This window comes from Trypanosoma melophagium (genome assembly GCF_022059095.1).
Source record: "Trypanosoma melophagium isolate St. Kilda chromosome Unknown ctg22segment0, whole genome shotgun sequence".
NCBI lineage: Eukaryota > Euglenozoa > Kinetoplastea > Trypanosomatida > Trypanosomatidae > Trypanosoma > Trypanosoma melophagium.
In genome coordinates this window covers 410451-437500 of record NW_027125152.1, presented here as the reverse complement: position 1 = coordinate 437500, position 27050 = coordinate 410451, and the positions used below count along the sequence as shown (strand labels likewise).

The following is a 27050-nucleotide window of genomic DNA, read 5'->3' as shown; positions in this document are numbered from 1 at the left end:
GCCGGATTCCCTCTTGTTGCGTAAGCTTCTGCGCATTTTCGTTCCTCCAGAAACACCGGGAGGCGATCTAAAAATCGGAGAGACGGCATACGCGAAATTAGCGTTTTCCTATAAGAGGGTACCAATCCTATAAAGTCATTTCCGTGCAATATGCAAGTTCGAAGTGTCTTTTTTTCAAAAATAAAGGGCAGTATATTTTCTGGTTTGGAAATTAAATTTAATGAAGCATCTATAGTCAAAAGATGTTGTAGGGGTTTTAATTCTTCAAGATTTTCAATGCAGTTACGTGAAACAAGTAGTGTTTCTAACCCAGGGGTATTTGCAAGTCCTTTTAAACTTGTGATGCTATTGCATGATATATCCAGGATGCGTAAAGATGGCAATAATGGTAGACTAAGACAATCCTGAAAGGCATTATTGCTTATATAAAGGGCATGCAGTCTCTGTAATGGGCTAAGACCCTCAAAATTGTTAATAGCATTATTGTTTAGATACAACACTCTACATTGATGAAAAGCGTCTAGGGAAGAAATTTTGGTGAAACCAAGGTGATGCAGATACAATTTTTTGTTTAATTCTGGTGTAGAATACCCTTGATGCACCTTACACTGTCGGATAACAACTTCCTCAGTCATAAGAACACTTTCCGATTCCGAATCCTTGATAGCCATTAGTCATCTAAAAAGAAAAGAAAACTATACACAGAAGCAATTCAAGTACAAACTCAAACCAACAAGAAGGAGGTCACAATATGAGAAAAATAAAATATGTTGAATTCACCAAATATAGATAAAGAAAAAAATAGAAAAAATAAATAAATAAAAATAACAAAAAAAAAGAACATCAACAACAAGACCAGAAAGGATGAACTCTACTACGTTAGCGACATGTCCCTACTACAACAGAGTAAATTATCATTGTAGTAAGGAACATCCAAGACATAAGAAAAAGAGAAAATTAAGCACCATATTGGTAGTTAATCTCACCAAAGGAAGGATTGGAGCACGCCTTACCATGAAATATTCCTGCCATAATGGCCCAAACCAGCATTAAAAAGAACCATGTTACGCGAGCAGAGGCAATCAAAAAATATCCACGAATCGTGTCCTAACTGTCACTAAACTGATAACAGAAGAGGCCACAAGAACCAAAGATCCGACGAGTGATATAACAGAAACAGCTTGCATAGCATTATGCGGGGAACGACGTTCTCCACACCACTCAGCAGGAGGAAGTGTTTGAGAAAGGCAGCCTTCAATGTTGCATGATTTTACATTACAGAGTGATAATGTGTATTTCGTTCCTTCAAGTGTTTTCACGACAGAGATTTGTGTCTGCGAGCCCTGCGAGGGCCAAGACAAAGATCACAACGTTACCTATGAAGAATATAATCTCATTTGGGTATTCACTATGCTTCATGGCTTTGTAAGAAGGAACTGCCATTTTGTTTCTCTTTTACTCTTTGAAGGATTCTGTACAGGGAAGGTAAAAGGAAAAAATAAAATAAAAACACATTCAGAGAAATAGTTAAAATTCAAGAGAGCAAAGGAAGAAGGAAAAAACAACAACAATGGGTTAGTACAATCCCTCCTCCAGATCACAGTTATATATATATATATATATATATATATATATATATGCATTTCTTTTTTCAATTTAAACGAGACCTCACATTACCAATAAATAAATGGACCCTCACAAAATAGTTTGTTGACTCAACTGTCTTGAAATATCTGATCTACGAGACAAACCACCTTTCAACGCGGATGCAATGAGTTCTGTCACAGTTCCAGGTTCACACAAACCACGATGCAGAAGATAACATACTTCTCCCGAGTTAAGCATCATACACACAAGGGCCGTTGCCCGAGCATTAGCCTCTTCTTCTGCATCCGGGTCCGTCACCAACGCACCATCATTAAGTAAAGCTGAGCTACACGCGGAAAACATATCGTACATTTCAAATCCTCCACGTGCCAAGGCGGCACTCATACTTGTTGTCACGGCATCCCACACAGCCCCATCCTCTGCGAGAATCTCCACCACCACCTCCACCAACAACTGCGGCATCTTTTCAAGTATCATGACTTGCTCCGCCACACCCTCCAGGGCAAGTGCCATATCCTTCTCTGGTGTGACGAGAGAGCGAGAGTTAAACCCACGCTGGGCCGCTGGCTTAGATCGCCGCACTGTGCAGGCCACACGTCCACGGTTTCCACGATACTCATCCACCAGTTGTTGTGGGTGATGCACGGCGCAAATCACACGCGTGTTGCCAAGCTCCACACAGGCACTGCTGTGGCACTGCCCGAGTACATCTAGAGCAATATGAGGACAACGCACCTCCTCAGGGAACTTTCTTCCATGGCTCCGTTTCATCACACACAGCCTTTCTTTTTTCTTTTCTGTTTTCGTGTTCTCTTTAAAGAGTATATATATATATATATATATATATATATATATAAAGATAGAATATAAAAATAATAATAAAACTCCAGAGATAAATGCAAACTCATTACATAGAGACGGACCAAACCCAGTGAGCAGTGAAGTAAAAAAGGAAGGGGAAGCCATGAGCAAGGAAACAACAACAAGAACAAGAACAACAGCATAGAAACAAAGAAGGGAAAACAAACAGAAAAAAGTCTTCTCATTCTTTTTAAATTATTATTATTATTATTATTATTATTATTATTATTATTATTATTATTATTATTTATTACAGTCATCGCGCACCATCAATCTTAAGTTTGGACCCATTTATAAGTGTAGGTAGAACACTGTCTCCAGCCTCATTCTTATCATCACTTTCTTCTGATGTACCAAACAGTTCTAGCACATCTTCATCTGTTAAGATTGCCGTGAAGGTTCTATTACAGTCCAATGCTTCTTCAGAGAAATCACCAAGGCTAACAGGTATGGGTGGTGCAGGGGCGAGCAGATTTTTTCCCATCGTTTCCTTTGGAAACTGTGATGTAATTGTTCGAACTTGTTCCGTCTGCAAAAAACCACGTAACATCTCTTGATACTCACGAGCACCATCAATTTTGGCTCGTGTTTGCCTTAATCTTCGAATTATCAAAGAAATATCATCATCTTGTAATACCCTTCCTTCCTTCCTTTCGTTTCGTTCTTCCTCCTCCTGACTGTTATTATTATTATTATTATTATTATTATTATTATTATTATTACTAGTACTAGCACCGCTATAACTATTCTTTCCATTATTTTCTCCAACCCTGTTATCACCTCCTTGCTGCCATGTAACACTAGATTGTAAATTTCCAGATCGTTCCTTCTGACATTGAACACAGTCTGCTCCACTGGAAAAAATTAAGACACATGACTCATGATAACCATGTCCGCATGCATATATCCTTACAGATGATTCCACTTCCACAGAACAAGCATGAACAAGATTTTCATTGCAAATATAACATGTATCAGAAAAAGGAATCACACCTGTTTTGTAACCTCGATGTAGTTGGTCAGCAAGAACCACAATATCACTATCAATACAAAGTTTACATAATCGATTCACTTCCAACTCAAAACTCAAAGAAGACATAATATCAACAATAACTGGTTTAAAGGGACCAAAACGTTCACCCTCATGATCCTTTACAATTCTTTCGATAACTTGTGAAAGGTCTAATACCTTAATCATTTCTGTTAATAGCAATGAGACATACTTGGTATAGATAGCAATCATTTTATCCAAAAACACAACACCACGTAAAGAGAGAGGATTCGATAATAATGGGAACATGGTATTAGTTAATGAATTATCTGAAGCAAGAGATGCATTAATTTCATCATCTTCAAATCCATCTACAGGTTCACACTCAGATTGTAGCGCTACAGTTTGCTGCTGTCGTTGACGATCACATAGAAGACGCCGAGGACGTGTAAAGAGTTCTAACAAAGTAAACCAATTTCCACTTGATCGGAAACTAATATCATTATTATATTTGGTACAAAGATCAATTCCAACTCCTAATACCTGTTGAAGTGATTTTTCACTCTCCCATAGATATATTTCTTTATTGTATAATTCTTCTTTTTGTAGTTCATTATCTTCCTTTTTCCTTTTTCCTTCTTTTTCTTCTGCTTCTTCTTTTATTATTTTTGACAATGGGGATTCCGAAGAGGTAATATCATTTTTTTCAGAAGAGGAAATGACGTTCTTTACAACCTCTTGACGTACAACGCGTAGTTTATCCGCAACAGCACCAATAAGAATCTTCATTGCTTCATCAATCATAAGTGTCTTTTCAAGAAGAAATACTGCGGCATCTGCAATCTTATATCGCTTAACGGCATGTAAAGCAAGATGCAGATCATACGTAATAATAGAATCTTGTGAATCCAGATATGAATAGACTCGTGTTGGTTCATGGGCACAAAGTAATTCAATATATGTATTTTGAAGTTTTACATCATTTGCCACAGCAGGATCTCCTTTTGCAATTAATTCATCAAGATACCGTAGAAAGGTTTCACCAGAATTACGAAGTATGTTCATAACCTCATCGTGATTACCTGGAAGGTATTCCAATACAAACTGCGCTAATGATGTAGCATCTACATGAACTAATAGAGAAATATGATGCATAACGGCTTCCCGAAGTTGATGCGACAATTCCTCCTCACCTATATGTAAGAGAAAACTCATTTCTTCTCTAATTACACGAAATACATCTTTAGCTAATCCTGCATCTGCTCTATTATTTTCTTTATCAAGGTAACAATCAATCGCCTCACCGTACTTTCCTCTAGAAAAATACAAAGCTGCTAGAGTTCGAGCCATACGTTGTTGTCGTAACTCTTCTTCAGCAAAAGAAAAATCAACATTCTTTGTAACAGAACTACTTAAAAGAGCTGCTGTCTCACTTTGTACATTTCTTCTTTGCATTTCATCTTCAGCAGTTTGAAATTGATAAATAAAATGTGAACAGGCATGTTCACAGAACTGCTGTATATCCCCAAGTTCCAATGTACCAGTTAATAAGATACGTGTAAGTCCTGAAAAAAGTTGATGTACTATTTTATAAGGAGGCCATTCACGTCTTGCCAGTTCCCAAGGTCTGAGTGTATTACTTGTAGATAAATCTACACCTATAATATGTAAAAATAATTCAGAGATACATCGTGACTTTAATGATAAATCCTCTTCCCAAGGTGAATAGGGAGCTCTATCCTGCAAAGAAAGAAATGTCGCTTGTAAAACACTTTCAGGATTAATATGAAGTAATCTTGTAAAGTCATCTGTTACACTTAATAAATGATTCCACAGTTGTTCTTTTGCAATGCGAGAATGATGATCAGAGAGTTCAACATCACCCAATATAGTATATCCTTTCATAGTACATTCAAAGTAATACAATGCTACATTTCCACTAGGGTCCCATGAAAGACTTAATAGAAATGCCTCTATGTACTTAAATTGTCTATAGGATAAAATAGATACCGCTAGTCGAACCAAGTTATATTTCTTTGCAATTTGCATAAGAAGTTCATAACTACCTTCTAAACGCATTAAAGCACGTTCCGCACGCATTATACCTCTTAATGGTGTAAGAACATCAGAACCTTGTGAATAAGCGTCCCAGGTGTTAACTAAAGTCTCTGTTTCATCGTTAGCGAAGAGATTAAAAAAAGGTTGAATATACATTTCTGGTAATGTAGTTACAGTACCAGTTAAAATACAACCTTCAAGAACATAAAGGGCAAGTGCATCAGATGCGGTGGTACGACGAAGTAATTCCATAGCAGGACCAAAAAAAACATTCATAGCATCAATATCTACACAAAATTGAATGATATCTCTAATACATTTCACAATAACCTCATGTGAGGGATTTACTTCAGTGAGATGGGATAGATACGCCTTAATGAGACCAACTAAATACACATGAATACTTTCTCGTCGAGAGGCAGGATCACTCTGAAGTCCTACAACAGCTAAAGCCACTTCAAGTGCAAAATCCTTGGCGAGTTCTAATGCTTCAACATATCGTTTCTGACGTACTAATATATCTAAACGAACATTCCATGGAAGTAACGTACATGTAAAAGCACGACGACGTCCAAGAATAATAACACTATTACCATTTTGGGCAAGAGCCCCATTATAACGCATACCACAACTTCGACTAGCAAAAACAACTGGATCTACCCCACTTAATACTTGTGTTTCCACCACCACTCCAACACTTGCATCAAGTAAATGTAATGATTCATTTTGATCAATAAGCACAAGACAAGAACTAATAATAGGCGTCATTGCATGTAAGGGTCTTTCAAGGCGAACACTCGCCACACGATGAAATTCCGATAATATTCCAGCAGTAGCAATAGTAAAAATTTCTACATCTGCACCCCATGCAACACATAACAGGATACGATCTTCTTCATTTACAGATACAAATTGTAATAATTCTTGTATTCTAGCTGATTTTGGAGGTCGAGTTCGTCGCATAATTGGGGTTACTATAGTTTTTAAACCACAATCAACTGCAGTGAGAAGTAATGTATCAGCTGAGACAGCTCCTACTATATATAATCCTTCACCTTTAAGAAAGACAAGATCGATATCATGAAATGGTGCCTCTGGAACAGAAACAGCTATGTTTGTTAGACGATACATCATTCTAGATATTATACGAGTAAAAGAAAGTAATTTAATACTACCATTACTACTTAGAACAATAACACGAGAAGAGTCCATACAACAATGACGAATTCGTGTAATAGGTGTTGTATATTCATCTGATATTTCACGTAATGCGGTGAGAGAGTCAGTATCCCACAGAATAAGAGTTCCCCGTTCATGTCCAGAAAACACAGTTAATGCATCTAATGACATAGAAAGTGAAACAACGGCCCCTCGCATTTCCACCGTGGATGCCCCAACAGATCCACACATTCCACACATCTTTGTTTTTTCATTAAAAAGCAAAATAACACCAAGCGTCGTTCCAATGCATAAAGTTGGTCTTTTAGACAAAGAAGTAGAAGTATAAGAAGATGTTTTTATCTGCGTGGATTCTCCCCCTAAAGGACGTCCACAAACACACGATGGCCACCCTACGGATCCTCTCACCTTTCGAAGTTCCTCACGCATTTCAACATGTTCGTGTAAATGTATAATATGAGACGCTTTGTCATTTTCACCACGAAGAGAAGATGCCGCAATATCTTCAGCGTGTTGTAATACAGCCTCTACATTATTATATCCATCTTCATCGTAAACTAAATCTCCGCTAACACTCGATTGACGATCTTGTACGGCATTTAAAATGGCATTAAGAATTTGTTTCTCATCTTCTAATTCCTCAAAGGCGTGAAGAGATTTTGTGTGTGTTTCACTTTCTCTACGAGTTAGATGTTTAGAGGAGGAAGTCAAGATATTTTTCAAATAATTTGTATCCATTTTAGAATGTGGAGTGCCTTCTTTATTCTCAATACCTGTATGATTTGATGTTTTACTACTTATCCCAATATCTTTACTATTACTACCAACAGCAGCAGCAGCTCTTTCTTCTCCTTCTTCCTTTAGATTTCCTTGCATGGGAGTAGAAACGTTTTGCCTTCGATTCTTCGAGAGAAATTGTACTGGAGGATGCACTAAATTCGAGAGTGTTTCCATCAAAATACATTCTTCCTCATCCTCTTCTTTATTTTTTGAACTATTATTATTATCATTATTATTATTATTATTATTATTATTATTATTATTACTATTGTGTATATCCATAGCTTCTCGCACTACAGATGATGTTTCTACAACCGTTAACAGCGCTTCTTTTCTAGTTGTCATACCGCTTTTAGCGTTTTCTTTTCGTAGTAGTGGTGGTGAAGCTATCGTGACTTTTTTTTCTTCTTTTGTTATTGTTGCTGTGATTGCTTTTTCGGTTTTGGGCGTTATAGACACACCTGACAGTGCTTCATGAATTAAGGCATCCAACTCCTCATCACTTCCAGCTGAGGGACTCATTCCAGTTGCTAACGATTGTGTAATTGTTGCACTACCGACATTATTTATGGTGTGAGTTCCTATTAACTGTGTAGCTACCAGTTCATCATCATCATCATCATCATCATCATAGTCCATTTTTTCTCAAATACATACAGTAAGAGTGGCGTCTACCACTTTTCACCAATGCGGAGGACTATCTCTTTTTTCTTTCTTTCTCTTTATCTCTGTATTGTATAGTTGTATATATATATATATATATATATATATATATATATACAAATATGTATTATCTATATAGTTTCTTTATTTTTCATAAAGGAAGAATGGGAAATACAAAGTGAAAAAGAAAAAAATAAACACAAGATACACACAACAAGCAGACATAAATAGAAAGAAAGAAAAATCAATATTATCTTTATAATGTAAACAACATGAAATACTCTGGAAAATAAACTCCATGAGAAAAACCAGTACATCTTTTTTTTTTTTTTTTGCTTTCTCTCTATTTCATACATTCCTTCTCTCAGTATTTTCTTTCTTTTTTTCTTCTTCTATCTCCTTTTAATTTCCAGTGTAAAAAAGGGAAAGGAAATTTTTTTTGTTTGTTTGTTTGGTTCTGCCACCCTGGATATACGTGTGAAACCATTCACATTCTTTCCTTTCTTTGGCTCATTCTTCTTATTTTTTTCTCCTCTTTTATTTCCTCTTCTTCCTTGCGATTTTTTTTTTTTTTCAGCATTTCCTTTACACGGGAATATTGAGGTATATATATTATTAAAAGGAAAAATAAAATGAGATGGTGATATAACCAGAGAAAAAGAGAAAAAAAAATGATGGATAAATGGATCAATAATTGAAAATGGACATGTATGACATCTAAATACATCGTGCAAGTAGGAAAAGACAGATATACATAGTGTGCACCCTCTCCCTTTCTCTCTTTTTTTACTTTTTGTTTTCTTTTACCTCACAATTAAGGAAGAGGAAAAGAAAAAGAAGAAACAAGCACAAGCGTAGTCAAATCAAATCAAATGAAAAACAAAAAGAAAGCGGCAAATCAACAAAACAAAAAGGTACGACAATAATAACAACAATAATAATAATAATAATAATAATAATAATAATAATAATAATAATAATAGCAATAATCACACCAATTTTCTATACACCATCCAAGTGTGACAATTGCCACTCCTGTTTCTCGCGTATTTGCTGCATTAGTTCATTACGGTACTCCCGTCTCTGCTCAGAAGCTCGAAGTCGCTCTTCTTGTTTAATAAGCACAAGATCTGCGGCAGCCTTTTCATTTCGCATGCGAATAGATTCCAACGGTTCATCATAATTGTGCGTTCGAAGGAAGTCCTTTTGCTTCGCAATACTTTCCTCAAACTCCGCCTTAAATTGTTGTCTTTTCTGCATTTGTTCCCGTCTTTCCTGCTCTGCAAGGGCGGCATCATATTCAAGCATCGCCTTTAACTCCGCCTCTTCCCGGGCCTTATCTTCCTTTTGCTTCCCCTTAAATAGACGGTGATTCTCCTCATTCTCCAACTGCATATATCGCTTTGCATCTCGTGCCCGACGTTCATCTATTTCCGCCTGTTCCTTTTGACGTTCCTGCATTGCGCGGAGAACAGCGAGTTCATGCTCCTCCCGCTGCTGCTCCTTCGCACGTTTCTGCTCCAACTCACGAAGATTGGTTTCACGTACACGATCCATGTACTCTTTCTTCGCACGGGCTTCTGCACGTTCTTTCGCCTCCAACTCACGGGCGTGATCCTTGTTCATCTTCACAAGGGCATCAGTAGATGCTTTTTCTTCTTCTCTACACTTGCGCAGGAATTCCTCCCGCTCCTTTAGCTGTTGAAGCATATCCGCTTTATAGGATGCGAGACGTTCCGCCTTCAGCTGCGCCTCCTCCTCCTTCACAATTTTATAATAATTCGGGTTTTTAATAGCAGCCGCTTGCTTCATACGCTTAGAGCGTGGACCACCACCTGGCAGAGGACGGGATTGATCCGTCGTGTAATTTGTTTGACTTTTCCAGCTGCCGAGCATTTTGGCACGTTGTTGCTGTCGTTCTTGGGCGATGCGCAAATCCTCCTCTTCCTGTTCTTTGCGTGTTGGGGCGTACGCCTCCACACGACGGCGGTTGAGTTCCACAAGATGATGACGTCGCATCATGGAACGTGGGGCATCTTCAACTGGTGGTAAAGGCATGGGTTTTGTCTGTTTATTTGTTTATTGTTGTAAGTATGCGTATACAATGTAATATATAAATATATAAATATATATATGCTTATGTTTATTAGAAAAGTGCGTATATGTAATGTAGTGGTGAGGAGGTCTTACTCTCTTTTTTTTGTTTGTTTGTTTGTCGTTTGCCTTGTTTGTTCTTTTTTTTGTCTTTAAACCCACCGCTTTATTGTGTGTACTTTTATATGTGTGTTTTAGTAGTTTCCCTTCACACTCACACAACCTTTTGCTTTCTCTTTTTCTTTTTAAATGTTGTACAACATAATAATCAGGATCACAACAACAAAGAAAGAAATATAAATAGATGAGGATGAAATAAAAAACAAACAGTACAATTAATGTTAAAAAAAAGAATTAAAAAGGTACTATTAACTCAGCATACACATAACAATAGAGGAGTAACTAAACACGAGAGAAGCAAATAATAATAAAAATAAAAAAAACAGAGAAAGTCTAAAAAGTGCAGAAAATACTCATACATAGTTAGATAAATAACGTTATTATTATTATTATTATTATTATTATTATTATTATTATTATTATTATTATTATTATTATTATTTCGCTCTTTTCGTAAATTTCTAGTTCTATAGAAAACATGAGAAAAAAAAACAAATTATATAAGCAGTGGTAATAATGCCCATACAGCAACAGAAGAAACAAGCGTTCAATTACTGAATGTTTATCTCTCTCTCTCTCACTCACTCACTCGCATTTTTTTTTTTCTTCCCAAAATAAGGGCAATACAAATACACGTACACATACACTCACACACAATTATATATAATTATGTAGAGGAACACCATTCCTTACTCCTTCTCCTCCAATTCCTTCTCATATCGATCAAACCACTGTTGCAGATCCATCCACGTTGGCGCCCCACCACTGTTGTTCGCCGTCGGTCGTATCATTAACCGTCCTTGTATAATACGTGCATACAATAGTCGCTTGTGTCCCTTTATACGGTGATACACCACATACTCCCCTGCCGTAGATGAAAGACGACGGAAACGAATATGAGAAAGTGGATGTTGAGAGAAGTATGCATTCACAATAATGCTTAAAGCGGTATCAATTTCATCCCACCGACGTGGTCGATACTTTGGGGCCTCTTGTGATGTTGTTTGCCTCTCAGTTGAAGTTGGAATAGTATTTGTAGTAGTACGTGAAGCTGCTGTTGATTGTGATATTAATTTTGATTGTATAGACTTGGGTGGACTCGTTGGTAGTTTTTGTATATCTTCTCCAATTGACCCACCACGTAGATAAAAGACGCGTCCAGTCTTTTTCTCTCCTGATGTTTCCTCCTTTTTCCTCTTATCCACTTGCCGTTCCAGAGGAGAGGTATCATCACTTTGATCTTGACTCTTGTCAATATGCGGAGGCAATGAAATGTTCGTATCATCAGACTTTTCAGCGGAAGTATTTGTCATTTCCGTTATTGTCATTCCAGTTTCTTTTTCATTTTCATCCTTTTCTTCTACTTCTTCTTCTTCTTTCTCTTCTTTTTCATTTTCATCCTTTTCTTCTACTTCTTCTTCTTCTTTCTCTTCTTTTTCATTTTCATCCTTTTCTTTTTCTTCTTTTGTGGCCATATCATCTGGCGCTTTAAGTGATGTCAACCTTTCTGCAGGGGTTTCTTTGGAAAGGGAATTGATAACATGATCTAATTCTATATTTTCATTCTCTTCTCCCCCATTATTACTATTATTATTTTCTTTTTCCTTTTCACTTTCGGCCTCATCCAATACTTCTGAATTTATCTCTGATGCTTCAGCTTCCAACACCACATCATCAATTTGCTGTTGAGTGACATTCTTCATCTTTGCATCAATCTCCTGTTCATACATAATCATAGCAGGCGCTAATGTCGTACTTCCACGAGCATACGCAATACGGGCAATAGAGAGTAAACACGTTATAACGGCCCGATCATTTTTTCCATCACAGAGATCAGAATCTGTGAAGAGCTGTGCCTCCACTAAATCATATGTACATCTGGCTTCTTTTAGAAATGAGGCAACATTATCACGGGCGAAGAAGCCGGTACTTCGCTTTGGAATCTTTAGTGCATTATTCGCCACAGGTGGATCACGTAATTTCTGCAACAACACCAATAATACAACTCCACTTCGTAGTGAATCCACAAAGTTTTCTGCATGTAATACATCGGCGTTATATGCATCTCCCACAACTTGTGCAACCCAATCACGACATTCTGCTGTCATGATTTCATCCATTACCGCACGTGTTGGACCGGCGTTTAATTGTTTCACTCGTCCACCACCATTTTCCCCACCATTATCAATAACAGCCGATGTATTAACAGTAGTATTCGCAGTATTAATACTAATACTAGTATTATTAATGGCTTTCAATGGTATATTTGGTTGCATACTTGTTGATGTTGTTTTCTCTTGTTTTTCTGCTGTGCTTCCTATCGCTAACGAAGATGATAACGAAGGAGCATCTACACCTGATGTATGCGACTTTACACCCATACGACGCCGTAGTGCCCGTAAAGCATCACACTCTGTCAGTTGCGTCATCTCACTATATCGCAATACACTTTCCACATCACTAACTGTGGCTGTTGGGATTGCCGTACGTAGACGTTGGGCGGCTGCCACACGATCTGGTAATTTCTTAACGTGATGTAAATTGTAGAGGTCATCAAAGAGTTGTTGTGGTGTTATACCACGCTCTATACATGTTTCTACAGTGTGATCTACATTTTTTACTTTGGCAAAGTCGTAAATGCGGTAAAACTCACGAAGATCGTTCTTGTCAGATTCTGTAAAGGATACGGCTGACATGTGAGTGTTACTCACCTAGATAGATGCTGAGACGTCGTTTTTTTTTTCTTCTTTTCTTTTGGGGGTCTTGTCCAGGCGGACACAAAATGGTTTTGATGTGTTTGCCCTTATGTTTGTAGAAGAAGATAAATAAAATAGAAAATGATGATTAAACAAGTAAAACATATTTCTTCACTTGTCGCATATATATATATATATATATGGGAAAAAAAGAAAGAGAATATATAATATATAAAGTTAATCAAAATGTATTCACGCTACACAAATATAGAACACACACACAAAGTAAAGAAAACACCACTAATGTTATTCCACACGATCCACAAGAACATCAATCATCATCATCATCACCATCAATATCAATCATCCAATTAAATAACAAAACCACTATTATAGATATATATATATATATATGTATATGTATATTCTCCTATACAACCTTTATCCCTCTTTACGCCATTTCACCACGACACATACGTGCAATATCAAAATACGGCGCCGTCGCTGCTGGTACACATACACCGTTTTCTGTTATAATTCCACCCGTAATAAGTTCTGCCGGTGTAATATCAAATACGGGATTCCACACCTGCAAGAATGGCCCTTCCGCCACTACCCGTTGTTGTGTGATCACGTCATGTGTAATCTCCCGCGTCTCACGTTCCTCAATCTTCACATCCGCCCCATTCGCGGTGTGTGGGTCCAGTGTTGTGGTTGGGGCGGCCACAAAAAATGGCACCCCATGATGGGCGGCCGCCACGGCAAGATTGTACGTTCCAATCTTATTAGCGGTATCCCCGTTTTGGCAAATGCGATCGGCCCCAACAATCACCGCATCTACAGCACCACGACGCATTAATGCCGCGGCCGCACTATCGCAGAGAAGTGTGCAGGGGATTTGTTCCTGCACACATTCATACACCGTGAGACGTGCCCCTTGATTCCATGGACGTGTTTCACAGGCGTATAATTGCTCCAGTTGATCATTATAGAAGAGTTGCCGCACCACACCAAGTGCCGTACCATAGCGTGAAGTAGCGAGAGCCCCGGTATTACAAATTGTTAATATATTCACTTTTGTTTTTTTCGTGAGTCGAATAATATGTGTCGCACCATGACGCATAATACCCTCATTATAGGCAATATCCTCTGCAAAAATCTTCTCTGCGAGTTGTACACACGCATCCACCATGGCGGATACTGAGGATGCTTTTACGTTGTTCATATCATGTTTAAACTGTGTGAGTGTCTTGGATAGATTTACAGCCGTTGGACGGGCTGTCATGACTGTATCACAACTCTCCAGTACGAAACGTTTGGCATCTTCAGCAGATTTCCAAATATCTTTTTCTTTTTGTTTGCGTTCCGCCGCAACGGCAATAGCGAGAGCGGCGCTAACGGCAATAGCAGGAGCCCCACGCACACGCATTTCTTTAATAGCTGTACAGATATCATCAATAGTGCAGATATCATCAAAGATAGTTTCATATGGGAGTTTACGCTGATCTAATAGACGCAGCGATCCTCTGGTGTATTTAATAGACTCTAACGTCTCGTTGTGTGTACGTGTCATGGCAAAGGTTTCGTATTCTTTTTATTTTTTTATTTTTTACACTTTTATCTATTCTTATTTTATCAAGAGAGTAAATAAATAAAAAAATTAATGATAATAAAGTAAGAACCATAAAAAATCAATAAAAAAGCAAGACAAGAAATCATATATATATATATATATATATATATATAATGATAAATATAGAAACAAAGCACAGATGTACAAAGAAAAAGAAAAAACAGCAAACACACAGGTACATTATCCCGAAATACCCACAAATCGCAACACAGCGGTACGTGCAAATGGAATGTAACTTAGACAATACCAGACCATTGCCAAATACTGCACAATTACAGTAATGACTGTTAGCCACGGGTTGTGTAGAACGAGAGCCACCACAAATGTTAACACCATTGCTGATAGATAGACAATAGTAGCGATTATGCGAGTGGAATCAAACATGCGTTTCACTTGTTTAACGGGTCCACAAAGGAACATAGTACTTCCAATAGAGGTGACATTTGCCAGAGTGTTAATAACAGCAAATGTATTGAAATCAAGAGAGAAGATAGCCACCCATGCAAATATGGAGAAGAGAAAACCAAGGGCAAAACAAACACAAAATCCAATAACACGCTGCTCCAAGGTAAGAGATGGACACAAGTTATCTTCTTCCTCTTGTTGTACTTGACTCAGACCTCCTTCTCCAGCCATCAGTGATACACCGCGTGCAGCATCATACAAGGAATCGATTTTAATACTGGTAGACATCTATTAATAGTAAATATGATAAATAATAAATGTAGTTATGAATTTTAGTAACGTTTTTCCTTTTCTTGAATTCTTTAATTCCTTGCTTTTTATTTATTTATTTCGTCGTTTTGCTGTCTGCTTCACTACTTTAAAGGACCTACTATTCGTCTAGGAGAGGTACTGTTAATTCTACGCCTGATAAATGGTGTACGGAAAGAAAAAAAAAACACACACACACGCACAAACAAAAAAGAAAAAATATATACCTATATTCATCCATACACATAAAAATAATAATAACAATAATAATAAAACAATACACATTAATGTTTGTTCTTTTTGTTTTTATTATCATCGCCGCATTTTTTTTCTTTGTTTGTTACAAAGCGAAAACGTTATTGTGAGACTCTTGTCATGTAAGCACGCTTCCCAACACCAATCTCAAACACTAGAGAATGGATCCTCCTCATCCACTTATTTCCATTTATCCATTATTTCAACTGCGTTTGAATTTTATCCCTCTTTTTCTTCTCCTTCTCGCTGTGGTATTGTCAACAACATATTCCTCGATACCTCCATAATGTGTTTAAATCGATCTGGACCAAGCAATATACCACCAAACCAACGTGTGACGACAATCACATATCCATTCACTTTCATCTGCTCCAAAAGAAAGAGTATTCGCCCTGCCGCCCCAGTTTCCCCATCATCATCACAGTCCTGATGTACAACTCCCACACTATCTATATAGCGATAAGCGTATATTGTAGGATGGGCCGCCTCTGCAATACTCTTCTCTTGACGAAGATGCATAACGACATCCCGCACATCTTTTTCATTTCGTATACGTGCCATATGTGCTACAAACTTTGACTTTCGATCCGTGATGGGTGTTCCTGCCCACACTTCCACCGCCGCCGCTTCCTGTTCGGCGTATTTCTGTAATAATTGTACTTTCTCCGCCTCCCGCTCTGCCTCAGCATTCGCCACTGCGGTATTATGCGTTTCCTCAATCTCCGCCGCTAAACGTTGGGCAACTGTAACAATCTGTAATAACATGGGAGCCCCGAGTGGAATTGACTCTCGCACCGCCGGTGTGAGTTGGGCGGCAAAAGAACTCACAAGTGGGGCGTTTGGGCCTTCGGTGATAATGAGATGCGGGCGGGCGGTGAGTGGGTAACCGCGTGGGGGCATTGTGATGTGCAGAACAAAGCGGAATGGGAGTGAGACGATGAGTGTGGCGGGATCTGTTGGGTGGCGCCGTACTTCATCGGTGCAAGTGGCGAGAAGCATTTCCATCTCCTCAGCGATATCGTCGGATTCCTGCATGACAGCGGGGAAGACCACAAGAATAACCAAATAACTAAATAATAAATATAGAAACAACAAGAACAGATACCTACCACCCCCACTCTCAGTTTTCTGTCTCACTCAATCACACACACACACACTATATATATATATATATATATATATATGGGGAGGTTGATTGCAAATAACCGATCAAAATAGAAGAAGAGGAAAGGGGGAAAAGAGCATACTATTACCAGATGAGAAAAAGAGAGTACAATAGAAATTAACTACTTTAAAAGTATAAAATAGCAAATACATGATTAAAAATACTGGATATATATATATATATATATATATATTCTGTAATAATTATGTTAATTTTTATTAGTTACCTTTTGAAATAGCAATAAGAAAAGGGAAAAAAACCAAAAAGTGGCATGTTCTTTTTCTTTTACTTATTATTTTTCTCTCGATCCACTTTTCACCAAATATTTGTTTGTATTTATGTGTGTGTCTGTGTGCGTACTAATAATAATGTTCACCCCCCTCTTTGCTTTTAGTTGCGATTTGAGTTTGGGAAAAACACAGAAAAAAAAAAATAACGAGGCTATCTTTATGTAAACGGGATACTTATTTTTCCTTCATGCTTCACCGCCCATTTTATTTATCTTTCCCCCTCTCTTTCTTTCTACAGGAGTTATTGTTCATTACAAAGGTAATGTCTACTCATTTTTTTTTCCCCCTTTGAAAGTTATTCAGGGAATTTTATCACTTACATACAAACGTTTTTATTTGTCTTTTTGTTTTGTTTTTCTTAACCTCGCCACACCTCCCTTTACTCTGAGGGTGAAGAAGAAGAAGACTCCTTTCCCATTCCATTATTTTCTCTCTTGCAATATATCATCAAGTTTACTGTCAATATCCAAGACTGTAGAGGAGAGATGATTAAGTACTGTTGAAACCTCTTTTCGAAAAGTTATATCTCCTGCTACAAGCTGACGCAGTTCATGCACTTGCTGTACCAAAGTATTCTGTTGAGAAAGCAACTCATCAACTTTCCTTTCAAGTTGCATCAATTCTCCCTTCATTGCTGTACTATTCCTATTAGGACTATTCATATTGGTATTCTTGCTATTGGTCGTACTAGGCATAGTCATAGCAGGTTCTGCTTTCTTTGTTTGTACAGAAGATTCCCCTGATGATGATGATGATGATGATTGGGTCAATACTGGGGAAGGTTTAATAAGTGGTTCTGGTATTGGTAAATGATTATAAACATACCATGCACGCTTCATACAATATTCCGCCCGTGTGGGTTGATGATTACAACGTGGAAGAAGATTTCTTGTCGTAATACTTACCCGATACCCTTTTCGCACTTCCATTATATTCTTATCTTGCAGTAAATGTCTATTCACGACAGTACCAGCTACTTCTGGGGCGAGAGAGTCTACGGCACGATCTGATGTACCATGTGGGTAATAGTAATACGCCTCACCGCGAAATAGTAAGAGTGAACGTGGTTCCATCACTACAGAGTGTATTGGACGTTCCTTAGGAATATCCCCATCAAAGCGAAAAGTATCATTATAGTTCTCCATTGGTTGTTCGTGGGGTTCACGACGTGGATAGAAGAACATCACACACGGTGAACTGAGAGAAAGTACAGAGACGAGTGGAACATAAATAGGACCATCACAGTGTGGCGCAATTCCCTCACCAACTTGATATTCATGTATGCGAACACTATTGGGAAATGTACTGGGGGTATAAATACCATCATGCAGTAACATATCCGTATAACGTTCCACCCATGGAGGCATATTTCTATCTGAGACGAAACTCTTATTACATTCTTCACACATACTACATCCCCACTCCTGTACGGTACGTTTTGTCAATTGATTCTTGAGTTCTTTTGGTGTATTTTGTACAAACTCTAACATTTGTTTCTCCTCCTCTTCAGAGAGGTAGTTTGGAATATAAAATATACCCGGTATATCTCCGACACAATACGGATCCAGTGACATGTGAAATGGTAATGGCTTGTCGATATTCATGTTGCTAAAGCTACCATTATTACCATTATTATTATTATTATTATTATTATTATTATTATTATTATTATTATCATTATTATCATCGCTCTTCTTGCTTGCCTCTCGCAACGCCTGTGATCGTTTAAGATGCGACGTGAGTTTCAATTCCTTTGGAAACACCTGTTGAAAGACCTTTAACAACTCCGCATTGGGTTCCCACGGTTTCGCACTCATCGTTGGATCCCATGGGGAGAGTTTAGCCGCATTAAACTTTCCACGTCCACCACCATTATCGTCTTTCCGCTGCCATGTGGCCAAGAGAGAAAATGTGGAATATTCTCCAGCGATGGATCGCACACAATTCACAACGCCTGTTACTTCTATTTCTTTCGATGTATACGGCAGCAGTGCAGAGGTGACGGGATATGTATAGGACTCCAATGTTAATGTAAAGACTACACCAGACACAGAAGATGTTTCTAAGATATGTATACGTCCAATACCAAAACCCAGACCATTGGCAGGACGGAAGTAAATCATATAATCGTGATCAATAAACAATTCTCCCTGCATCTCTTCTGTGAGGACAAGCCAGGGGCCATACAAATCACGTACAAAGTCTATACTTGTTACCGGTGTGGTAATGAGATCATTCGCAAGATCGGTATCTGCCGTAGTTTCCATGTTATTAGTGTGATCAATGGAGAAGTTGGGAGTGGATAGTTGAAAGCCAGATGCCTTCATTGTCTCTCCAACAGTACGTTTTACACCACTGGTGTTGTGTCGAATTGAAGATATGGTGGAAATACCCAAGAAAGCCCGACAACGGGAAGCCGCAAATGATGGAATTAATTGACAACGGCGCATTTCCTTTATGTTTATGTTTATTTTTTCTCTTTTCTTGTTATCTTGTCTGTTATTATTGTTGTCCTTGTTATCTTTGGGAAAAGGTGACTCACTGTGGCTCACTACGGATTCATTTATAGAAAAAACAAATAAATAAACAGAAAAGTAAAAGAAAAAAAAAACAGGAGTTTTTACAACGAAAATTGACTCACTATTAACAATACTTGTCATCATGAGAGAAGAAAGACAATATAGCAAAAAAAAAAAAATACACCATAATGCAATTAGACATATCTATATCTAATATATAGATATAGAGGAAATACATAAAAAAAAACAAGAAGAAAGGAAGGTACACGTCTGATAAAAGATACATATTATCTTCTATACAGACAGAACTAAAGGAAAGACAAACAACGCAAACAACAACAACAAAAAGACAGATCAGTTGATAAACCCACACACACATACAAATATACAGCGAGATATCGATAGATAGATAGAGAGAGAGAGACAGAAATAGAAAAAGAGAAACAGACTCAAAACTGCTATTGAAACGATACGAACCCAAAGACACCCTGGAAAACTACAAAAAAGAAAAAGAAAATCATTCTTACTTCCTTTTCCCTTTCTTTTATTTACTCAAATCCCTTCTTTCTTTCCCACTCCATCTCTCTTCATCCTTTGCTTCAACAAGCTTCATTTTATCACAACCCTACATAAAAAAGAAAAAACATTTAATTTTATTTCTCACAAATGAGGAATCCATGAATTTCTTCTCATTTGTCTCAAAAAAAGAGAGTTCGGCAAATATTTGGATGTTTCTGCTCCTCAGCAACAATATTATGATCATTACTTGGATCATTTTCGTTTCCCTCCAACATACCATTGGATAACGCCTCCGTAGAATTGTCAGCTTTCAACACATTATTATTTAACGCAATATCATCATCATTGTCATCATTGTCATTATGATTGCCATTTTTTCCATTCATTTCTGTTAAATCTCCCACTTCTTCCTTTTCTTGTTGATATCGTCGTATTGGCGGTGGTGGTGATGGTGATGGTGGGAAAGTTAATGAACTTCTCACATCTGCAAAACGTTGCACTAATACACGTTTCCAGTCACGCAGGGATTGATTCCATTGTCCCTGCGCCACATCACGTTCATACATAGTATAATGTAATTCCAACAGACTATGTGGATCATACTTTGCCATGATATCACGAATACAATTTTCATAGTAACGAATATACGCACGATCTACCATGGCGTGTTTTTGTACCTTTGCAGGATTAAAGTGTAACCATGATGGAATAGTTTCAAGGTAAGAGGGACGAACACTAAATGTAATAGAACCCACTACATCGCTAACAGAAGGAACCGATACGCCAGAAATACGCTGCTGCTGAAGTAACCATTGTTGTTGTAATGTCATTCGTGAAGATGAACTTTGCATAAAAGATATCAACGGCAATGTAATACGTTCATTCGTATCATACAAAAGAGAAGTAAGTAAGGCTCTTAAAGAAACCACCACTCGACCAAGTTCTATCGGTGGTAGTGTTTGAGGCGTACGGCGTGGGGAACTAGAGAGACTGCTAATAGCTGCTGAAGATGATCGTTTCTTCCCTGATCGTGATAAGGAACGTGATGGCGAACCCGTATGACGGAGTTGTCGAATAGAAATAATAAGTTGTGGTTTTTGTTTCTTTTCCTCAGTATCGGAAATATCGAGGCGAATAATATCATTCGTTCCTTCAATAGAAGAACCAGTAAAGGTAACACTTCCATTCTCATGTCCACAAGCAGCCGTAACTATAAATTCATCTTTTCCCTTTTCTACTTCCTGTTGAAGTTGTTGTTCACTAAAGTTTGTGAGAATTACACTATCAATAGAAATATATACAGTAGCGGCAACAGGTCTTGCAAGGATACGATCTCGCAGTTCTGCATGGGCAGAAGCCACAGTAGTCGCTTCTGTTATTAACGGTTGAATAAAAGGTAAGGCGTCTGGTTTGTATCTACGCAAAAGTGAGATAACGTCCTTCTCTACATCTTCCCATGGATCTAATTCAGGTTCACGGCGTACAAAACCATCAGAACTTAACGCCACACCAAGATATCCAATAGCAATACCACTACAACTAATATTATTGTTATTATTACTACTACTATTATTACTACTTTCAAAGAGTGGAATCCAGTAGGTGTTAAGCATTCCTGCCACCATGTTTCGCAGTGATATTTCTGCAAAAGAGAGTGTGGTAGATTGTAGATAACGATGTTGGGCCACTTTAAATCGCAGTCGCACATGCTGTGGATCACTAACTACCACCGCAGTGCTATTCTTTGTATCATCTAACGCAAACCTTATATTTGAAGATGCTGGTTGAGTAGATGTACGTAGTATCGTCTCACCGTTCATATACGTCTTTACATAACACGAACATGCCGGGATAAAATCGCGAATACCAATTAAACGTAATTTAATAGGTGATGAAAGTATATCTGGACCGTATTGTTGTTGTAATTGATGTACAAGTTTGTCACCGTGGCCAGCGTGTTCTGCGAGAAGACACTCCACACGGTGTAGTTGTTGTGGTGCGTAGCGGTAGAGCATACGCTGAACACACGCACGACAAGAGGCAGTAACTGTTTGAACACCAAGACTATTATTATTATTATTATTATTATTATTATTATTATTATTATTATTATTATTATTATTATTATTGATAGCGTTAAAGTTTAATGCTAGCAATTCCACCTGTACAGATCCTTTAAAATACGCATTCTTACTACCCGCACATCGTACAAGTGGAACCGTGAGTACAGTCGGTCGTTGTTGTAATAATGTACGAAGTGAGAGAGAAACCACACCCAAATCACTTTCATCAGATCCAGTAATAACTTTACCTATAAAAGCTAATAATACTTCATCTCGTTCGGGAAGTACACCACGAAAAACAACCGGATCTTCAAACTGTGCTGTACCACTATTATCACTTATGCTTACAACGTTTGTACTACAATGATGTAAACCAACATGAATAAAGGCATAAATACCAGTACGTTTAATGAAAGCACGACGAAATGGAAGAATATTACTATTCATTACTTCTGAAGAAGCCAAAATAGATTCTGAAAAGTCAGCAGAAGCAGCTACATTAGCAGGACTATCCCACGTTGTATCTGAAGCATTCCATCGTTTTATAGATACACGTAGATCACATCGTCGTATTTCTGGACCAAACTTCTTGGAATAATAACGTAAATTATGAGATGATGCTACAATAACGTCTAACTTATGTAACTTCTCACGAGCATATTTCCATAAAAGTAATCGTAGTTGAGTTCTACGGTTTTCTTCCACACTACGATCATACCGCACAGTTTGGCGTGGACTATTCTTACTATTATGATTATGATTATGATGATGATTATTATTATTATTATTCTTATTTAAACTTCGAATAGAAACCGTGATACTACCACACGGTGAAGCATCCTTTGTACCTGCTGCCCCTACAATAGTGTGAGAGCGAATTCCATCTTGTAAAGCAGCTGTAATACACAATTCTCCCACTTTTATAGAAGCTGCAAATACCGTAACATGAATCACCGTATCTGGTGTAACATGGAGTCCAAAAGATTCATTAAAGACGGCTACTTCATGTAATGGAACAATACGTGTACGATGTGTGATATCCTTAGTCTGTATTATCACACGACATGCGGGGGAATTTCGTAGTGGGATATCCATGCTTGTTAACATTAAAGCTCGCACATCTACTACGGTAAGAATAATATTACTATCTGTTTTTTTCTTACTGTTACTTCTACTAACATTCTTCCTTTGACTACTGACACTTCTACCAGGTTCATCCTGTTTTCTCTTATAGCGTGCAAGTATTGTTTCCACCTCCCGTGGAGTTGAACACGAACAACAACAATACCCAACAATCCATTCAAGTCGATGTAAATCACGTCGAGCAGAGGATAATAACACTAATAAGACTCGCTTTCGTAATAACGCCTCTTTTTTCTCATCTACAGTAGACGTTGAGGGCCAAACATTACATCCACCACCAAGTAGTGTAATACACACCGCACCTCGCAGTTTTGCTTGACTAGTGCCGGCACGCCGTACAAGTGAAATCCATCGTTTACGGGGTTCTGTTGACTGTATAACTTGTAGTGAAAGAACAGCAGTACCAAGTCGTTTTAAATTTCCCTTCTGTGTTCGCAGAACGGCAGTGATCGTCATTGTTCGTCCCTGTGGTCCGTTAAGACACAATCGAGCATTGTGAAAGACAGGGTTATCTGTGAAAGGCACAAACGCCGTTCGTGCACTAGCCGAGGAGGTACGAATATAAATATAAAGTCCTCGGTGTTTTTCTTCCTTCTGCTGTTGCTGACTATTATTATTATTATTAGTATGGTGGTAGTGATGATGCCCTGGTGGGTGTCGTGTTAATAAATCACGACATGCCCATACATCCACTTGCAGAAAATCACGTTTATGAGAAGATGGCGTCGTTGTCTCTACACGCCGTGGAAGTGCCACCCCCATCATCCTCTTTATCTCATTTGTTTTATTTATATCATCATCCTCAGAGATTTCTCTCTCCACATGGAGCGATTCCACCTTATTCACACTCGTCTCAATAGAAGAGGCAGACAGTTGTATCGGTACGGGTACGGGTAATGTTGGTATTGGCATTGGTGGTGATGGCGAGGGTAGTGTTGATGGGACTGTTACTGTTGTAATAGGTGAAGCTATAGAAACAGAAGAAACCACAGAAATAGGTTCAGGCGCAATAAGAACAGGCGTTGTGGTTGTCGTCATATTACTAAAACTCTTGACTGTGTTTAATTCCGCCATTGTGGAGGATCGTGTTTCTCGTTGAAATGGCAATGGTGAGGCTCGACGGAATGGGGCTGCGGTGGCAATGGGAACAACATTATTATCATTATTATTATTACTATTATTATTATTATTATTATTATTATTATTATTATTATTATTATTATTATTATTATTATCTTCATCATTTGTGCAAGGTGTATCCGGCTGAGTATGATCAAAGATACCTTCTAGTTCCTCAAACGATACATCACATACACTCTCATTATCATGATAGTTTCGTTCCACACCGTGAATGTGATGAAATGAAATGGAATCTTCCATTGTTGGAATTTCAGTAAACGCTAGAGTATCATCATCATTATGATTTTCAGGGGAGCTATTGGTTATGGCTTCTGTAAATACAGATGGTTGACCTTTTACTGTTGTTGTCGTAGTTGTTTGTGTGGCAGCACTCATTAAAGCCACATTTCCAGTCGTACTAGTTGTAATCGTACTTTCAAACGGAGTAGCAATAGAAGGTGTAAATCCAGTAATAGTAGTATTGTTATTATTATTACTCTGCAAATCTTCACATATTTGTCGAACCCATGCCATACGTGTACAGTGTTCCTGCATTAATGCTCTCTCTAATCTCGGATCCGATGCATCACGCGCGTCTACACAGGCAATATGATAAACTTGTAAATGTGTATCCGCAGCATTGGCAATAGCAATATAACCAAACGTATACACATGTTGACGTTCATACCCTTCACATAAAGGACGAAAATCACTTTGTACGGCGTTTTGAATATACACCGCTGATACACTTTCACATTCTCCTCCATTTCTTACTTTATTTGTTCTTGATGTTATTATATCTCTTCGTGCTGTTCTCGTTGAATTAATTAATCCCTCCACTTGTGCCTCTTTTGGCTGTAAAAGTGCACGTGCCATACGAACACAATAATCCCGCTGTGCCGCATAGGACGCCAGTCGTCGCGATCGCCCATACACAACTGGAACATAATTAGATTCTATTTCCATTTCCCTCCCATCTCTTCCTCTTATCGTTCTTTTTCCCATTCCTCGCATTCTTTGTGTGGCGGATGTATCCATCACCGTAACGGTATCTGTCAAGGCATCATATCGATGTATTTGTGCAGGATCGCCAACAAGTGAAAGAAATATTCGCAGTCCACATCGTATACGTGTGGAAACACGATAGGCGTGCAGAAACGGTGGGGCTCTTATGTACATACGGGCCTCACACACCTCCACCGTACACCCATCCCGCTGTTGTGATTGTAATAATCGCCAAAGTGCGGTGGTGTGAAGTTTGAGAAGTGGTTGAAGTACGAGACGTTGGGTTTGTGTAATGTGATGGGGGACATGCAGGTTGAATTGGACACGGAAGGAGGGCTCTCGCGGTTCGGGTGAACTGCGATTTATATAATATGATTCATAACTTTTTTCGTTTTCGTGTTCTTCTTCTTGATATTCATATTCGTTTTCTTGCTTTTCTTTTTCGCTTTCTTTCTTTTGTATGGCCCGTATGCCCCTAGACATCATCATCTGCAGTAATTCACACAATTTGCGTATGCGTGCAATCTTTTCATCACTGCGAATACTTGTCGTAATTACATGCTTGTCTGCTGCAATAACGTAAATTAACTCCACACATGGACCAGGCGTTTCATACGCCACGAACGCCGCAAGATGAATCCATCCCCGCAAATAATCAGTAGATGGAGAAGCGATCTTGTTGTTATCTTCTGTACTACTATGCATAGTATAAACAAATATCTCGGATGGAAGGTATACATTTGTGGTGTCTTTTGCACTATTATTATTATTATTATTATTATTATTATTATTATTATTATTATTATTATTATTATTATTATTATTATTATTATTATTATTATGGATGTCATTATGACGACTTCTATGGGCTGGCTGAAAACTATTATAATGTGTGTTTCCTTTTCTTGGTGTTGAGTCACTATGTTTATACAGATTGTGAGTTATAAAGTATTCTAATGCCTCATTTGTGTAAACAACATCTGGGAGATGAAGTGTGATGTATTGCTGTTGTGTAATGACATCCACGGGTGGGATTCCACAGTATGCTGTGTGTCTGCAATACACACCATTCTTTTCTTCTATAGTATGATTAAATAAAACGCCATCTTCATAGTACTGCAGATTCTGCGGAATTGTAATAAATGATGTGAATACCTCAAGACTGCAGTGCATTGTGGCACTTACTTTTGTAAGGGCGTAGGCGTTCTGGTAATATCTATTCCGTTCCTCCCTATTAAACACATGATGTAAAGGAGCGGTGTATACCTGACAACAGGACGATGATGGATTTGTATTTGTATGAACATGAGTAGTATTATCACTATTGTTATTGTGGGTATTTACAATAGGAATCCACTCTTCTTTATTGGCACACAACAGAAGTGCCTCATGGAGTGCCTGCCTGTTGTTTATTTCACACATAACATCTGCTAAGGAGTCATTTTAACAAATATTATATATATATATATATAAAGAAGAAAAGAAGAAAAGACATCAATGTTAATTATCGCTACAAAGAGACAAACAACTGTTATTTCCTCCATCCTCTGAAAAAAAAACACATACTGTGTAAAA

At 38.0% G+C, this 27050-nt stretch overlaps 11 protein-coding genes across 11 annotated transcripts in view; all 11 read right to left on the bottom strand.

Moving 5' to 3' along the window:
- Window positions 1-671, bottom strand: part of LSM04_006797 (uncharacterized protein) — a gene marked incomplete at both ends in the record, with an annotated part of 855 nt that extends 184 nt beyond the window's left edge. The window contains one exon of the mRNA XM_067334677.1: window positions 1-671. This exon is cut by the window's left edge and continues 184 nt beyond it. Coding sequence (XP_067191779.1) covers window positions 1-671 — 671 coding nt within the window.
- A 411-nt stretch (window positions 672-1082) lies between these two features.
- Window positions 1083-1443, bottom strand: LSM04_003746 (uncharacterized protein; the record flags this gene model as incomplete). The annotated part of the gene is made up of 2 exons (XM_067334676.1): window positions 1083-1252; window positions 1320-1443. 2 exons carry the CDS (start codon window positions 1441-1443, stop codon window positions 1083-1085), a joined length of 294 nt encoding a protein of 97 aa, XP_067191691.1.
- Window positions 1444-1695: 252 nt separating this feature from the next.
- On the bottom strand, window positions 1696-2379 carry LSM04_009751 (Exoribonuclease; the record flags this gene model as incomplete). Its single annotated transcript, XM_067334675.1, has 1 exon — window positions 1696-2379. The coding sequence occupies one exon, from the start codon at window positions 2377-2379 to the stop codon at window positions 1696-1698; it is 684 nt and encodes a 227-aa protein (XP_067191867.1).
- A 346-nt stretch (window positions 2380-2725) lies between these two features.
- Window positions 2726-8116, bottom strand: LSM04_002131 (uncharacterized protein; the record flags this gene model as incomplete). Its single annotated transcript, XM_067334674.1, has 1 exon — window positions 2726-8116. The coding sequence occupies one exon, from the start codon at window positions 8114-8116 to the stop codon at window positions 2726-2728; it is 5391 nt and encodes a 1796-aa protein (XP_067191631.1).
- A 1026-nt stretch (window positions 8117-9142) lies between these two features.
- On the bottom strand, window positions 9143-10198 carry LSM04_006139 (uncharacterized protein; the record flags this gene model as incomplete). The annotated part of the gene is made up of 1 exon (XM_067334673.1): window positions 9143-10198. One exon carries the CDS (start codon window positions 10196-10198, stop codon window positions 9143-9145), a length of 1056 nt encoding a protein of 351 aa, XP_067191765.1.
- Window positions 10199-11043: 845 nt separating this feature from the next.
- On the bottom strand, window positions 11044-13050 carry LSM04_000263 (Calponin homology domain; the record flags this gene model as incomplete). Its single annotated transcript, XM_067334672.1, has 1 exon — window positions 11044-13050. One exon carries the CDS (start codon window positions 13048-13050, stop codon window positions 11044-11046), a length of 2007 nt encoding a protein of 668 aa, XP_067191573.1.
- Window positions 13051-13501: 451 nt separating this feature from the next.
- LSM04_004500 (Initiation factor 2B-related) lies at window positions 13502-14623 on the bottom strand (the record flags this gene model as incomplete). Its single annotated transcript, XM_067334671.1, has 1 exon — window positions 13502-14623. One exon carries the CDS (start codon window positions 14621-14623, stop codon window positions 13502-13504), a length of 1122 nt encoding a protein of 373 aa, XP_067191715.1.
- A 240-nt stretch (window positions 14624-14863) lies between these two features.
- LSM04_009445 (Vesicle transport protein) lies at window positions 14864-15376 on the bottom strand (the record flags this gene model as incomplete). Its single annotated transcript, XM_067334670.1, has 1 exon — window positions 14864-15376. The coding sequence occupies one exon, from the start codon at window positions 15374-15376 to the stop codon at window positions 14864-14866; it is 513 nt and encodes a 170-aa protein (XP_067191855.1).
- A 495-nt stretch (window positions 15377-15871) lies between these two features.
- LSM04_009144 (Impact) lies at window positions 15872-16687 on the bottom strand (the record flags this gene model as incomplete). Its single annotated transcript, XM_067334669.1, has 1 exon — window positions 15872-16687. One exon carries the CDS (start codon window positions 16685-16687, stop codon window positions 15872-15874), a length of 816 nt encoding a protein of 271 aa, XP_067191844.1.
- Window positions 16688-17486: 799 nt separating this feature from the next.
- On the bottom strand, window positions 17487-19557 carry LSM04_003447 (uncharacterized protein; the record flags this gene model as incomplete). Its single annotated transcript, XM_067334667.1, has 2 exons — window positions 17487-17540; window positions 17581-19557. 2 exons carry the CDS (start codon window positions 19555-19557, stop codon window positions 17487-17489), a joined length of 2031 nt encoding a protein of 676 aa, XP_067191680.1.
- Window positions 19558-20324: 767 nt separating this feature from the next.
- On the bottom strand, window positions 20325-26897 carry LSM04_005314 (C2 domain; the record flags this gene model as incomplete). The annotated part of the gene is made up of 1 exon (XM_067334666.1): window positions 20325-26897. One exon carries the CDS (start codon window positions 26895-26897, stop codon window positions 20325-20327), a length of 6573 nt encoding a protein of 2190 aa, XP_067191740.1.
- Between the last annotated feature and the right edge of the window lie 153 nt (window positions 26898-27050).